At 41.9% G+C, this 16,547-nt stretch overlaps 1 protein-coding gene across 6 annotated transcripts in view; it reads left to right on the top strand.

Moving 5' to 3' along the window:
• ripor1 (RHO family interacting cell polarization regulator 1) overlaps positions 1 to 6,503 on the top strand; it is a 206,915-nt gene extending 200,412 nt beyond the window's left edge. For all 6 annotated transcript variants that reach the window (XM_078400348.1, XM_078400347.1, XM_078400349.1 and 3 more), the window contains exons 19-22: positions 380 to 576; positions 2,049 to 2,132; positions 4,540 to 4,627; positions 5,616 to 6,503. In XM_078400348.1, coding sequence (XP_078256474.1) covers positions 380 to 576; positions 2,049 to 2,132; positions 4,540 to 4,627; positions 5,616 to 5,713 — 467 coding nt within the window. In that variant the 3' untranslated portion in view covers positions 5,714 to 6,503. The remainder of the gene's footprint in view (positions 1 to 379; positions 577 to 2,048; positions 2,133 to 4,539; positions 4,628 to 5,615) is intronic.
• The last annotated feature ends 10,044 nt before the right edge of the window (positions 6,504 to 16,547 follow it).

The raw sequence follows: 16,547 nt of genomic DNA, 5'->3' as shown, positions 1-16,547 counted from the left end.
TCCATTTGTCATATCTTCTTGTAGTATCTCACAGTTTTCATCCCACAGTTTTCTCCGTGAGGGTGAATTTCCATCACCATAACAGTCATAACGCTAAGGTTGCCTGTAATTCTACATTCGTCCCATTTTTATTTATTCTCCCACTGCCTGGGTTGCACGCGGAACTTTGGGCTTTGTTGTGTTTTTGCACTATATTGGGTGTCATTTTTATTTCTTGAATGTTTCTTTGGTTTATTATACATTGAGCACTGTCTTTACAAACTTCTTGTTGTGCTGCTGCAAGTAGGTTTCCGGTTAGGGATGTGTAACAATCAAATGAGCTTGACTTTCGGCTCTCTCCTGTGGACTCACTCCCAGCTGTACGTTGCATCTCTTGCAGTGTTCCTGGTGCAGAATCTGCAGTCGTGTGATAAGGACGTGGTGCTGAAGACCCTGAAGCATCTCTCCGGTACCCAACTGCAGAAGGATGGGCTGAAAGCAGTAGGGCTTCTCCTGCTGGAAAACAACACCAAGATCTGCAACACTGCAGCTTCCTTACTGAGAAACCTGGCAGAAGACACCAAGTTACGCGAGAAGGTTGGTCGTGACATCTGCACAAGCTTTACCTCTTCTGTTTTGCAGAAAACCTGATTGATCCAAACCGGTCTTGAGGAGGGTTTTGGGTGCTCTGAAAAGAGACATTGTAAATTGGGAGGTGTTGAATATTAAATGAAAACTTTTCCTTCAGAGTGTTTGGAAACTAACTGAGGGCAGGCAGTGTGCCCGGCTCTCTTGTGTATTGTTCCTGAGCAGGTGAAAGTGTTTCCTGTACAGTGTATTGTATCTCAGAGCAGGTAACTTTACCAAGAGAGCAGGCGAGACTGGCAATGTCACATCAAAATGGCTGCAACAGTAAAGACTTGGTCATGTTACATTTTATTGGTGATTCAATTTAGATGCACAGCATTGTGAAAGAATTTGATAGATACAGAGAAACCACTTTCAAATTTCATAGAATCAAAAACTCCACTGTTTATCCTGGCACCCAAAGCTCTTCATTACAGGTGGTCGGGGTGGGGGAAGAGCATGATTAGGTGTTCAGTATGTTCCTGTGTAGAAGACTAGGAGTCGTACAAGCAACAGTAGTCCAGTGGGTCAACGGCATAGGTTTCAGGGTTTCAATGGCCTAACTCTTCTTCAGATTACAATTTTATGCAGTTTGAATCCAGTTTTAGAGTTTGACCATTTAAACTCGCCTTCACATTCCCACACTGACCTTTCTGTCCTGGGCCTCCTCTACTGTCAGGATGAGGCTACACACAAACTGGTGGAACAGCACCTCATATTCCGCTTGGGTAGCTTACAACCCAACGGTATAAGCATTTAATTCTCTGATATTAGATCACTTCTACAAACAGCCGCCCTTCCCCCTCCCTTTTCTCTCCCCCATTACTTTTTCTCCCCCCACTCCCTTCCCCTGAATTACTTTGCACACTCTCCCCCCTCCTCCACTAAAGGTCTGTTAACTAGCTTCACATTTCACAGGTATGTATCTCACTTGGGCTGATAGCTATTACTGTCTCGAGCCTTTGTCCATCAATCTGCCTATCAGGGAACCCCCTCACCTGAGGTCATCTGTTGCCAGCCATAATTTGTCCTGGATCTTTCTGCTTTCATTTTCTAACCCGCTTCCAACTACTACAGTCATTCTGAAGAAGGGTCCCGACTTGAAACCACGTATCCATTTTCTCCAGAGATGATGCCTGACCCACTGAGTTACTCTGGCATTTTGTGTCTATCCTTTGTTAATATGCAGCTGCTGACTAATGCTGCTCCAATGTGTTTCAATAATAGACAATAGGTGCAGGAGTAGGCCATTCGGCCCTTCGAGCCAGACTGTGACTAATCACAGTCAATGTTATCATTTCTGCCAAGATGTTGGTCGGTGAAAGTGCCCAATATTCAACCCTTTCCACAGTGATGACTGTTCAGTCAGCAAGTGAACGTTCGTGATGGATGATGGCTTGTTTAGTTTTGACTGACTAATGAAAGTGTGTGTTTGTGTTCAGGCCTTGGTTTGTTACCTGGAGCTGCTGGAGAATGAGGATGGACAGCTGAGGAAAGTAGGCTGCACTGCACTTGCACATCTCAAGGTGAGCCCTTCAGAAACAACAATGGAGGATAAGAATACTCGAACACAGAGTAACACTGCCTCAATTCACTCAAATTGGTGCAATAGAAACATCCCTCATTGAGTTTGAAAGATATTACATTGCAGTTCTGTTAAATGATTTACCGAGTGCCTTTAAATGCAACAGTAATATTTTTTCACATACTTGACCTATTTATCAACATAAACTAGACAGACATTTTTTAATATAGTGATTGTGGAACTGTTCCTAACTTGACAATGTATAATTTTGTTCCCTTTATGGATTCTGAGATCTTTGTATATCCATAGAGATGTCTTGTACTTATTGAATAGAGTATTTAGATAGGCATAGAGTGACACAGTGAAACAGGCCCTTTGGCCCAACTTGCCCACACTGGCCTACAAGTCCCAGCTACGCTAGTCCCACCTGCCCATGTTTGGTCCATATCCTTCCAAACCTGTCCTATCCATGACTTGTCTAACAGTTTTTTAAATGTTGGGATAGTCCCAGTCTCAACTACCTCCTCTGGCAGCTTGTTCCATACACCCACCGCCCTTTGTGTGAAAAAATTACCCCTCAGATTCCTATTAAATCGCTTCCCCGACACCTTAAACCTACGTCCCCAGCTTCACAATTTGTGTCTCTCCTTTGTCCAACAATATGCCTCTCAAAACAAACCCCGCGCCTGTGTTCACCTGTTACCAGCCTTGCTCTGTCCTGCCTCTCATCTGTTCCATTTTTCTTTCCCACCCCCTCCAGCAATCAGCCTGAAGAAAGGTTCTGACCCAGAACGTCATCTATCCATGTTCTCCAGAGATGCTACCTGACCTGCTGAGTTATTCCAGCATTTTGTGTTGTTGTTTGGTAAACCAGCATCTGCACTTGTGTGTTATTTCAATTAGACGATGCAGGTTCGGCGATGCCATCCAAACTACCCTGTGAGGTTTTTGCAGGTAGCGGAGTAGCAAGGGCATTGTGGTTTGCCATTCAGAGACGGGCTCAATGGAAATATCCAGCTGGCGAGATGTGGCCTCTGGGTTGTATATCATGTACCTTGAATCTAGTAATTATCCTATGATGAACGCCTTCTCTCCAAAGCTCAACGGGAGATGTGGTCCAAAAGGGACTCTCTTCCCCCTTTTTAGATTCTGAATTTTGACCTTCCTAAAGCTCTTGAACATCTTTGTTTTCAATTCTGATCGAGATAACTTTTTTTTAAAGACACAAACTACTAGAGTAACGCAGCAGGTCGGGCAGCATTTCTGGAGAACATCGATAGGTGACATTTTGGATCGGGACCCTTCTTCAGACTGGGGGAAAGAAAGCTGGAAGAGAGGAAGGGCAGGACAAATCATGGCAGATAATAGGTGAACTGAGGCAAGATGGTTCGACAAAGGCCAGAAATGAAAAATCAGAAGATGTGAGACGTACTTTGGGCCCCATATCTGAGGAAGGATGTGCTGGCTCTGGAGAGGGTCCAGTGGAGGTTTACAGGAATGATCCCAGGAATAAGTAGGTTAAGCTATGATGAGCGTTTGTCGGCACTGGGCCTGTATTTGCTGAAGTTTAGAAGAATGAGGGGGGACCTCATTGAAATGTACAGAATAGTGAGCGGCCTGGATAGAGTGGATGAGGAGAGGATGTTTCCACTAGTGGGAGAGTCTAGGACTGGAGGTCAGAGCCTCAGAATTAAAGGACGTTCTTTTAGGAAGAAGATAAGGAGAAATTTCTTTAGGCAAAGGGTGTGGAATTCTTTGCCACAGAAAGCTGTGGTGGCCAAGTCAGTGGATATTTTTAAGGTAGAGATATAGATTCTTGATTAGTGCAGGTATCAGAGGTTATGGGGAGAAGGCAGGAGAATGGGGCTAGGAGGGAGAGATAGATCAGCCACGATTAAATGTCAGAGTAGACTTGATAGGCTGAATGGCCTAATTCTACTCCTATTCCCTATGACCTTATTTAAAACGTTGAAACCTGTAATCTTCTTCTCGCTCTATCAATGACTGAGTTGTTCAGTACTGCCAACATTGGCAGCTTTTGTCACGTGCTCAGATGATGGTGTTATGAGGATGAACTGCTGCCATATCATGCAGTGAGATTGCAGTTTACTCTGTGTAGGATAAGAACTGCAGACGCTGGTACAAATCAAAGGTTTTTATTCACAAAATGCTGGAGTAACTCAGCGGGCCAGGCAGCATCTCTGGAGAGAAGGAATGGGTGATGTTTCGGGTCAAGACCCTTCTTCAGACTGATGTCAGGGGAGGGGGCTGGACACGCCCCCCAAGCTGGAAAATTAGAAACCAGATAGTCCTGTTATGCAGATATTTTGGCAGCAATGAATTACCTTTGTAAAGAAAAGTTAGAAATTCTAAATTATTTTTCTGTTTTCTTCATTTGTGTTTCTCAGGCCAAAGAGAGCATGGATCAATTAGTCTACCTTTGTCAGACTGACAAAGACGTTCGTGATGTTGCGAAACAGACCCTATTTTCCTTTGGTAAGTCATTGTTGCAGTGCAAAATGCAACTCTGTGTGTTTGCACAGAATTTATTTGAAGGATAATATTTAATAGTTCTTTATCTTTGACAACGTCCTGAGTTGCTGGATGTACAATACAAACTTGCTTGTGTATGAGTTGGAGGGGTCTGGGTTAAGACGTGGTCGTAGAGCCTGAGGGTCTGAAGAAAGGTCTCGATCCGAAACGTCACCCATTCCTTCTCTCCAGAGATGCTGCCTGTCCCGCTGAGTTACTCCAGCATTTTGTGCCTTGCTTGTATATGATCTGTTTTGATATTATGGATAAACTTAGCCTCAAGGTTACCGTGCCCTATTTATTTAAACGACTGGAACAGCAACCTTTGATCCAGTGACCCGAGTTCAATCACACTACAAATCTGTAATGTAGACAAAGCAGCTTGGCTTGGTCGTGCTGGTCTCCAGACCACTGGATTGTTGCTAAACAACTCATTTAGTTCATTCACTACCATCGGAGACGGGAATATTTTATTGTTGCCTAATTTGATCCATATGTGAATCCAGACCCATTCATAGGGTAGAATCTTAACTGATCCCCCTGTTCAGGGGGAATGATTAAATAAAAGTACAGATAACCCTCGTTATAATGGACCATATGGAGGGGGGGGGTGGGAAATGGTGCCCCTTGTTGCCAATTGTCCGCTTTTACCGAGTTACGGGATGTTAGTTCAGCTATTTTAAATGTTAGATCTAAAGGGGTACATGAAAGATGAAATGGATACTGCAAACATGATAATAAAGCCAACTACTTCACATATTCCATCATGGGTTGTATTGTATTTGGAAAGAAGTTCATTTCAACAGTGAAAATCGTGCACATAATTCTTTTTCAATTGGTGGTGTTGTTTTTGCCCATTGCCGCCACCTAGTGGTCACTCTGTCCGCTGTAACTAAAATCTGTGATCAAGAGGTTCATAATAACACGCCATGATTTCTGATTGCCCCAACAGGTGACGAAGGTAAACTTGCCTATCGACAGATGGAGGAATCGTTGGACGGCATGCAGAGGCTTTTGGGATCGGTCAGCATGGCCAGTACAGCTTTCTGAAACAAAGGGTCTGCCTCAACTTTAACAGAGAAATGGCCCACTTCCTACTGAGGAGAGTTTCTGAAGAAATGTGACTTTTGTTGTCAAAGCGTCAAGTAATCTAAAGGTTGAGCTGCTTCTGAGTTGATTTTTACAACATGCAGCAGCACTCGTTCACTGTTCGTTGGTTTGGGAGTGGGGCTCGAAAGGCGGAGAATGGTGCCATACTGGACTATTGCTTTCAGCAATACCACTTTCTAGGGATGGTTGTATCACAATGCCAGTATTTCACATGAATGCACATGTCTTGACTAAAAAGCCAAAAGCCTAACTTGGGAGAAGACCTCCCTGTAAAAAGAATCTACAGCCAAATTTAGGAGTGTTTGTGAAAATGCACTTTGAATGATGGAACGTGTGAGTGAACCACATGGGACAGGTGGACCTTGATGGAAGGATGGTCCTGGTAGGCAGATGTCTCCAAAAGCCACAGCTAAATATTTACACTTTTGCATGTCGTGCTGCTCTGAGGCAGAAAAGACACGTGCAACGTCACGTCCAAGTGCCTGGTGTTACATTGAGGAGCGTACAAGTATTCTGTGTACAATAGATTTTTTTATTTAATATTGACTTAATTTGCAGTAAGGGAGAAACTGCAAAAGCTTCAAATTTGTTAACCTGTTATACTATTTTCCAGACGGTGCAGTAAAGTTTCAAAAGATATACTTTGATTTTCTATATAAATGTATTATGTAAGTAAGAGTGAAATGTGGATCATAAATAAAACTTCATTAAATACAATGTTGTATTATACTACCAAAAATACATGTCATTTTGTCTTTTTTTAAAAAAAATTTAAATGTACAGCTTTAGTTGCTTTGGTTTAGTTTATTGTCAGATTACCGAGGTACAGTGAAAAGCTTTTTGATTGCAGAACCACTTCTGTGACCTGCACACACAGTCGCCGGGCTTGGATTGGTGGCCTGTTTTGGTGCTGAATATTTATATCATGAAACTCTAGTCCATGGGAATTTAAGATAGGTTTGCATATATTTGTCTCCTTAAATGAACTTGCATAAAGAAGAATGATGAATTCCTTTTTTATGGTGTGGCAAGGAACTGCAGATGCTGATTTAGATTTAAATTTTTTTGAAAGATTTTTTTAGATTGAGATACAGCGCGGAAACAGGCCCTTCGGCCCACCGAGTCCGCGCCGCACAGAGATCCCCGCACATTAACACTATCCTAAAACACACTAGGGACAATTTTTACATTTACCCAGTCAATTAACCTACATACCTGTACGTCTTTGGAGTGTGGGAGGAAACCGAAGATCTCAGAGAAAACCCATGCAGGTCACGGGGAGAACGTACAAACTCTACAGACGGCGCCCGTAGTCAGGATCGAACCTGAGTCCCGGCGCTGCATTCGCTGTAAGGCAGCAACTCTACCGCTGCGCCACCGAAGATAGACACAAAATGCTGGAGTAACTCAGCTGGACAGGCAGCATCTCTGGAGAGAAGGAATGGACAAAAAGACTGTCCTGCTGGGTCACTCCAGCATTTTGAGTCTATCCTTTTTTATGGTATTGGCGAAAGAAAATTTGTTAACTGCGTTCAGGGGAAAATCCACTGGGAATGTGACTAAATACATTAAATCAAAGATAATCTTGAAACAGATTGACAAAGATGCCTGGTTACAACCCAGTGGTATAAATGTTGATTTCTCTAATTTCAAGTAACCCGCTTTCCCTCTCTCTCCCAGTCGTCCTGCCAGTTCCACTGTTCGCATCCATATATCCCTTTGTTGTCACCTCTTCCACAGCCAACAATGGGCCATTGTGGGCTCCACCTTTCCTTGGTCATCGGTTTGATTCGTTCTGAACAAAATTTCATACCTCTAGTTTCCCTCTCCCCTGACTCTGTCTGAAGAAGGGTTTCGACCTGAAACGTCACCTATTCCTTTTCTCCAGAGATGTTGCTTGACCCGCTGAGTTACTCCAGCATTTTGTGTCTCTCAAGGTTTTTTTCTGTTGAGTAGTGTCTTTCTCTCTTTATTCTTCCCCACCCAACCTTGCAATAGTAAAGCTCCGAAGATTAATCATATACTCCAGCCTTGTCTGAGTAATGATCCACTTTTTGTAATCTTTTTGCTGTTGTGAAGCCTTTCGGTATTTATCCAACAGCAGATAAAAGATTGACCGCACAACAACTAAGAGATTAGTTTGATGATTGCAGTGATTGCTACAATGTTCTTGTTTATGGACACAAGATGTGAGAATGCAGAACATTATAATGCCGTGGTACAAATGTCATTTTCATAGGTCTCAAAAGCTGCGCTTGTCTGCAAAATTGGCTTTGCAATCCAAAGCTGAGCCCTCCTGACCTTCTGCGAGTGACGAATGGCCCAGTAAATGCACACCTGAAAATTTGCACAACTGATTTCGATGGTGTATTGTTTATGTGCAGGCCAGAAGAGTGCAGAAAGGAATTGTTAAATGGAGAAAGACAAAAATACAACTGCCTTTGTTAAACAGAAACATTTGGATTCTGAACTACCTTAAAAATCAAAACAGGTCTCTTGCAACAAGCAGATTTATGTACAGATGACCAAAGACCATACATAAAGTATCTAAAAACTAACGTTGCTGTGGTGCTGTCTGAATGTAGTGCTGCCTCTGTACTGGCGAAATCACTAAGAGGAGAAATGTTCTGTTTCAAACTCTACCCTGCTGCAAACATGAATTGTCCATTACAAACTTAAGAGCTCTGATTAGAGGTGCGGAGGGAATGGGAGCAGCGAAGAGAATGCAAGATCCTTTTTATTCATTAGCTAGTGTAGTTCAGATCTTCCATCCTACCTCACTGCATACCTTTGACTTTTTCTCTAGAACGGTTACGCTAAAACGCCACTATTTTTCTTTTCCCACTCCTGTTTTATTTGTGTATGACCTGCAGAGGCCCAGAGGAACTGCAGAGGTCCAGAGGAACTGCAGAGGCCCAGAGGAAACGCACCGCGTGCAAGGCCCAGGCTACCTCCACTTCCACTGCAGCACCCATCCACTTGTGTCCTACGTGTTGGCGTGCCTTCCGGGCCCGGATTGGCCTCACCAGTCACTTCCGGACCCACAGTCACCAATCCTCCAACTGAAAGTGAAGTCATGGGAGGAGGAACAACAACAATGCCACTATTTTTCTTTTCCCACTCCTGTTTTATTTGTGTATGGCTTGATTGTACTTGTGTACAATATTTTCTGATGTAATCGGAAAGCACCAAATGTTTTTCTCCGTATACGTCAGTCATGGAAATGTCCCTTCAACCCAACTTCCCCATGCTGACCAAAATGCCCCATCCCTCTCTTTCCATGTTTTAAATTTTTTAAATTTCATTCCAATTCTGAAGAAAGCCAATCAACCTGAAACATTAACTCTTTCCAGAGATGCTGCCTGAGTAGCTTTGTGTTTCCACCACTTGTTATTTTTATCATGAATTAATTTTGCTGCTTGTGAAATCTTCTTAATAAAAAGGGTCCCGACCTGAAATGTCACCTATCTGTGTTTTCTTGAGATGCTGGCTGACCTGCTGAGCTACTGTGTCAGCAGTCTGTGTCTTCAGAAGAATTCTTATTACTACTAGAGACCTCACCAAAGGTCTTGGCAACTATTAGGTGAGTATCGAGACGAGTACTATCCCAGCTTTGTTTAAGCTGGACTGTTAGATTGGGGGGGGGGAGGGAGGGAGGGAGGGAGGGAGGGAGGGGGGACTATTGATCTCTGGCTTGGAGAGGAAACAAGCTGATTTTCTTCTCTCCTTGTATCCAGTGTCTCATCCTGGATATAAATCCACATGAAAATCAGCAAATGGTAGAAATGGCTTAGCTAATAAAGTAAATATTAGTCCAGGTGGGTATCGGTTGGATGTGTTTTTTAGTCAAACTAAGCATAATATCCTTGCAAGAAAGATCACAAGAGATCAGCAGGCAATAATCTACTTAATTGACCTGAAATGTTAATTCTTACTCTTTTCAGATGCTGCCTGACCTGCTGATTATCTCCTACATTTTTTTAAATCTCAAATTTCCAGCATATGTGCCTTCCCCGTAGATATTTACCATTGTGTGAATGGGTGAAGCCTCAAATGACTTCTTTTCCTCTGTGCTGGCCTAATGTACGGTAAGGAATGCATGTGCCAGCATCAGATACTCGAATGCTAATTGTTGCTGGATGAAAAGACACAATGCTTTAAGATCCTTTTAACATATCAGTGGAGGGGGATGTTGTTTTAAAAAAAGGAGGGAGTGAAGAAAGACTGGAACATGCCTTTTAGCTTGAGTAGCGTACCCCCTCCTGGGCCTTTGCCCAGTCTCATCGCTTTTTTTTTTCTTCTTAACTCTAGCAGAATTTTGTGTATTAAATTTTGCTTAAAATATTTTAAAAATATTTTTTAAGCTAGTAATAATATTTCATGGTATTAATGACTGGATACAATATTTATTCTATTAGTTTAATTATGGGTTAATGTCAGGGTGGTTATAATATGGATTACTCCCGAAATCAGACGTTTCTGACTTGGGAGAAATCTACTTAAGAGCATTTTTCACGAACAAACTGTGTAACCCAGGGACTACCTGTGTTCCATTAAAAAAAAATGATCAACAAGCTTTGTAAAGTGTTGTCAGCAATGGTGGTGGTGGTGGGTCGGGGGGGCGGCAGATTTACACCCAGTCAAGGTGGGACTAATGAAGCTTGCACCCATTCAAGAGTGAATCGCAACTGATAGTATAAGAAAATAACTGCAGATGCTGGTACAAATCGAAGGTATTTATTCACAAAATGCTGGAGTAACTCAGCAGGTCAGGCAGCATCTCAGGAGAGAAGGAATGGGTGACGTTTCGAGTCGAGACCCTTCTTCAGTCTGATGTCAGGGGGGCGGGACAAAGGAAGGATATAGGTGGAGACAGGAAGATAGAGGGAGATCTGGGAAGGGGGAGGGGAAGAGAGGGACAGAGGAACTATCTAAAGTTGGAGAAGTCGATGTTCATACCACTGGGCTGCAAGCTGCCCAGGCGAAATATGAGGTGCTTTTCCTCCAATTTCCGGTGGGCCTCACTATGGCACTGGAGGAGGCCCATGACAGAATGGTCAGACTGGGAATGGGAGGGGGAGTTGAAGTGCTCGGCCACCGGGAGACCAGTTTGGTTAATGCGGACCGAGCGCAGGTGTTGAGCGAAGCGATCGCCGAGCCTGCGCTTGGTTTCGCCGATGTAAATAAGTTGACATCTGGAGCAGCGGATGCAATAGATGAGGTACTGATTGCAACTGATAGTGATTATTATAACCAGACAATCACTGCAAGTGATCCATAGCCAATTCTAACACTATTACAAGAGCATTTTCTTGTATAACCTGCAAAAAAATTAGCTATTAATTCTTGACCAACCAGAGACTGAAGAAGGGTCTCGACCCGAAACGTCACCCATTCCTTCTCTCCCGAGATGCTGCCTGACCTGCTGAGTTACTCCAGCATTTTGTGAATAAATACCTTCGATTTGTACCAGCATCTGCAGTTATTTTCTTATACTATTTAGACTTCCAACCTTGGTAAATACTCAATCATAAAAGATCCTTTTGATTCAACCAATCAATCTGTGACACATTCCTTCAAAAGTCATTTGTATTACCAGTACCTCCATTAACTAGATCTGTTCTCAAAACTAGCACCTCTTCCTGTACTCCTCCAGACGTTAATTGCTTTATGTCTGAGACAACATTCTGGACTGCTTGTCATGCCAAGCTTGCTAGCTCAATTACTGAAATCAGGTCTGATGTGTTTAAGTGTTTAATAAGACAATGACTTTCTGTCTGTGGCAACACCTTTTTTTTAAAGCAGCTAACGTTTTGTCCTAAATGTCACCAGAATATACTACAGAGTATATCCAAGACTGATAGATTTTGCTTGTGAAGATAATCACCAGAAGTAGATATACTGCAGGACAGTGGTGCTGAGGCAACGATGATGTTATTGAGGGCCAGAGCTGGCACAAGGAACCCAATGGACAACTCTTTTTCTATATCACAGTCCATTTAGATAGATAGATAGATAGATAGATAGATAGATAGATAGATAGATAGCTTTATTTGTCATCCAAATTGGACGAAATTATGTCACCCACAGTCCAACAACAAAAGCATCAAAATAGGCATTAAAATTACACAACCCCAAAAACACACAAAAGAAGAAACATCCATGAAGAAAACATCCATCACAGTGAGTCTCCTCCAGTCCTCTCCTCACTGTGATGGAAGGCCACAATGTCTTTTCCCTTCTCCTGCCGTCCTCTCCCGCGGTCAGGTTGTTGTGGTTGCAGGCCGCGCCGGACGGCGCGGCCTGCAAATTTCACCTAAGAATGTCTAAAGTCATAGAATTTATCTTACTGGCATTGAGTGAATACGTAATTAAATATATTAATAAACACAAGCTCTTTTGATTTTCGTCTGGTTGCATGTGTTTAAACTTAATGCATATTTACAATGTGTCAAACTGAGATGTTAATTACTCTTTGCCATAATTTTATAAAGCCTTTTACTTTGACCCTTAAATTAACAAACTATGAATCATTGCATAAAATAGCTCTGGTTGAAATCCAAAATCCCCTAGAGTGTTTATAGGTTACTGTGGTCGCCTGATCAACAAATTGTGGTTGCTTGAAGAATAAGATATGGTTCTTGTTGGTTAAGGTTAAGCATTCGTTTGACTGCTGAGAACAGCATTAATTAATGACACACTGAGCCAAATGAAGTAGCGAAACAAGTTCACCTCACTGTCTGATTTGCTGCTTTGCCACATGCAATAGAAAAACAGGAAGTAATTTGTGACAGCCTGGCTAATCTTGAAATATTCTAACAAATATCAAAATAGTAATATTACTTTTATTCATTCTTAGTCATTGTATGGGAAAGCAGAATCAATTTCTCCACACATGTATTTACAGTGCCAGTATTTTTTTTAAACATTCACTTGTATTCAGCTTGTATAACTTACCTGAAGCAAATTACAGTTTTAAGAAAATTGTTTATTTCTGAAATACTATTATCTTGTATCAGTAAATATATTCCAATTACAGTTAAAATTCCAGGCTATTGAATAAATAACAACTCTTTCGTGTCCATCATCCATGCTTCAAGTGTTGACATCACTGTTATCTCCGTCCTGAAAAGGACACAAGCTGTCAGCAACAATCAGTGGGAGCCATCACTTGTACAATAGATGATGGTGGCAGCAGAATTAGCTCAGGACACTTCCAGTTTACAGCCCTGCCACGTGGATGCTTCTGCCACGGGGCCAATAACAAATCATATTTATTAAATGAAATAAAATGTAATGCTGCGAATGAAATTAAATTCTTCAAAGAACAACTTTGACAATTCACAATATATGTTTAATATGGGCACACGAGGTGGAATTTTTTCTTGATGATTATCTCTTTCCCTCACTACCATCTCAGTGTATGCCGATTTGATTACTAATCAAGGTCGGTATGAGGCCATGACCCTATGAAAACATAATTTAAAGGAACCTTAAATGTAAACATAATACAATATACCCCACCTTATGCAGGGGATGTATTGAAATATATCTGTAGTAGTTTTTCTTTGCAGTGATTTGTGAATTCTAAGATTGAATATCCATTACTGAAACTGCCATGACACAATAATACTGTACCTACACATGGAACCCATTAGTTAATGCATGAAATCCACCTAAAATTAATCTAGCTTAGTTTTAGTTCATTTCCAGCCAACTTCCATCCATCAGCAAATTGTACTGATCACTTCTGGGCATGATTCATCCTCAAGCTGTTGTCAAATCCCTGGGTCTCCACATGCACATCATGATGTTGTTAACATTTACAATGCTCATTTCTTCATTAATGAATTAAATGCATGTAAAAATGTGCAACACATGACCTCTTTGTCAAGCAACAAGCAAACCTCACATCATATGCCAATCAAATCCAAATGTAAGTGTTCCTGTGGGACATTGATGTTTTTGATCCCCTGTTCTTGCTTCTGCAACAGATCTTTTCTGTTTGCTGAGGTGGTAGCAGCAACGCTTCATTGCAGGATTCATAGTTCTGGTCTCTGCCTGTATCATGATCTCATCGCAGTGGCTTGGGCTTAGGAATGGATGCCGACAATGATGGGTGGTGGTTGGAGGGGAGTGGCCGGGTGAGGTGGTCAAAATGAAGACTGAAGCCATTTACCCAGCATTTCACCTCTTTGGTAATCTTTCGTACAATTACTGTGGATGCAATGAAGGGTAATATAAGAAAATAACTGCAGATGCTGGTACAAATAAATACCAATGAAGGGTAATGCTCATTATCTCTCGTGGCACTGCTATAGCAACTAAAATCTCTGGGAATTACAAAGGTTGTATTTGATCACACGGATGGTGAGGACCTTTTCTGGCTGACAACTAAATCCACCAGAGCTTTTTGGTTGTAGAAGGACCTGCAGATGTGGATTTACACGACACCAAGGCCCCAATGCAAATTTTTTTTAAATGATTAACTGACAATAAGGTTTATTTAATTAAGTCATTGTAAACAAAAATGAATTAACCTTTGATTTTATAATTTTAAAGCCTTCTTGACAATGTGAGTTCACAAACCAACTTATCCCCTATTTCTTCCGCCATCTTGAAACCATTAGTGGTTCTGCCATATGCTTTTCATATTCAGCATGCTGTAACATGTGCATTAGGTTCATCAAACTAATCTTGGCAATGACAGGTGACATTGCTGGTGCCAAGAGAAAGGCAGTCTTATCAACCCTTCCACATATTTTTATTATGGACATAGCACTCACTTTATCTTGAAGTGACTTGGTCTTGGAAGTCTTTACCATTATTTACTGCTACTTGTGATACCTTGAGGCAATCTGGACATTCATGATACATCTGACAAGGTGTGCCCATCAGTTATTGCTTTCGTATGTAATCCTGGCCTGATCAAAGCCTGCTTGTCTTCAAATGCAAGGGACTGATCATAGCCAAATGGGGGCAGACTAGCAGGAGTAAATACTTAGAGATATAGAGAAGATTTGTGCAGCCACCAAAGGATTCTTCCAATAACCAGTAAATAGGCTGACCTGATAAAGACCGTGTACTGACAACATGACAAGAAGGAATGCTGTGACCTGCTGTGTTAATGTCATGACATTATTTATCAGCACCAGAGAGGAGGTGAAGAGAAAGTAGTATTGACATTTCAGGTCTGATTGAAGTTTATGGAGCTATAATTTTAAACCAGTTCCTCTATTCACAGATGCTGCCTGACCCAATGAGAAAAACCTCAGTTTTTTCTGTTTTTATTTCATATTTCCAGCTTCTACAGATTGTTTCTCGGAGCTATTACTCATTTCAGCTGTATTTCCGGCAAGTGTCACATTTATATAGCAGTGTATGTAGCAAACAGTTTAGTCTGCCTTTCTACAAAATACTAAAATTCGCTTAGCCACCAGTAAAAGAAAATCATAAATGGCCTCCCCTTATGTGAATTATAAGCCACAGCCCACCAAAGAACATAAATACTAAATAAAATCAGCTTCATTCAGCTGGTTTCACTTATCATAAAGTGTTAAGAGTAACTCAGCATCTCGGGAGGATATGAATATGTGACATTTCAGGTCAGGACCTTGCTCTCCCTCTTGGTTTCACTTATCCTTAGATTAGCAGAAGAGAAGGACAATGTAGGCTATTAAAACATTTCCACATTCATAGGGAAATAAGTTTTAAATTACAAATTTTATTTTCATTTCAATGCCAGTGAACAATAAATAAATAGAAAAATGAATTAAATCATGTCTAGTTAATCACAGTAACTAAGAAATATTTAACTTTTAACACTACCTGAAACACAATGGTGGGAAAGATTTAAACAAAGAAATTCTCCTCACTCAGAATGTGACTAAAATACTGCAAGGATGCATTGCTTTTGGGCTACTACCATCGATCATTATCCAGGCACCTCAGTTGTATGTGTGCATTGATTTTGGGTGAATCAATTTGGCTATGATGTCCTTATTTCTTTTCTCTTACATATTCCCCTCTGTCCCCTCACCACCTGCACTACACCCCATTTATAACACGTCTTTCCCACTTCTCTCCTCCACCATCCCCCTCAATACTCACATCACTCCCTGTGATGTTTGATGGACTGTGTGGGGTGGGAGGGACAGTTGCTCCTCCCATGCAGCAGGTGGCGCTGCACAGGACAAAGGGAGATGTTTTGTACATAGTTATCTTGGCTGTACACAGTGTGGAGTGTACAGTCAGATTGTGGGGTGGCAGTCATTTTAGTTGTCTTGTTGCCAGCATTGAGTTACGGTAATAAAGACTTCTGTTGTACCTTGAAGACTCGCAAAGTTTCATACAGACATAGAACAAGAACACGAAACTCTCCTACCACCTTTTTGTTCCCACTCACTTCCTGTATCCACCCTCCTTACCATGTAGTCTGCCACGCCCTTCTGTCAACCATGTTCTCCTTGTACTCCTCACCCAGCTCCCATCAATTCTCCCCACCTCTAACACATTAGCCTTCCCCATCCACCACTTCTCCGTGAATAGGCCCGGCCGCAGTCCCTCCAGATAGCTCCTCATCCCAGAATCCCTTCCCCAGCACTTCCCATACCTTCTTTCCAAGAATCCTATATTCTTTTTCCATCACCCAACTTCTCTCCTTGCCTCCACCTATTCCTCCATTGCCCAAAACCTCCCAACTCTCCATTTATGTGACCCCGCCCATGCCTAACCTTCACACATTGTCCCATCTCATATCTCCGACCAGTCTTAC

The sequence above is a fragment of the Rhinoraja longicauda genome, chromosome 6, assembly GCF_053455715.1.
Source record: "Rhinoraja longicauda isolate Sanriku21f chromosome 6, sRhiLon1.1, whole genome shotgun sequence".
Lineage (NCBI taxonomy): Eukaryota > Metazoa > Chordata > Chondrichthyes > Rajiformes > Arhynchobatidae > Rhinoraja > Rhinoraja longicauda.
This window is presented reverse-complemented; position numbering and strand designations above follow the sequence as displayed.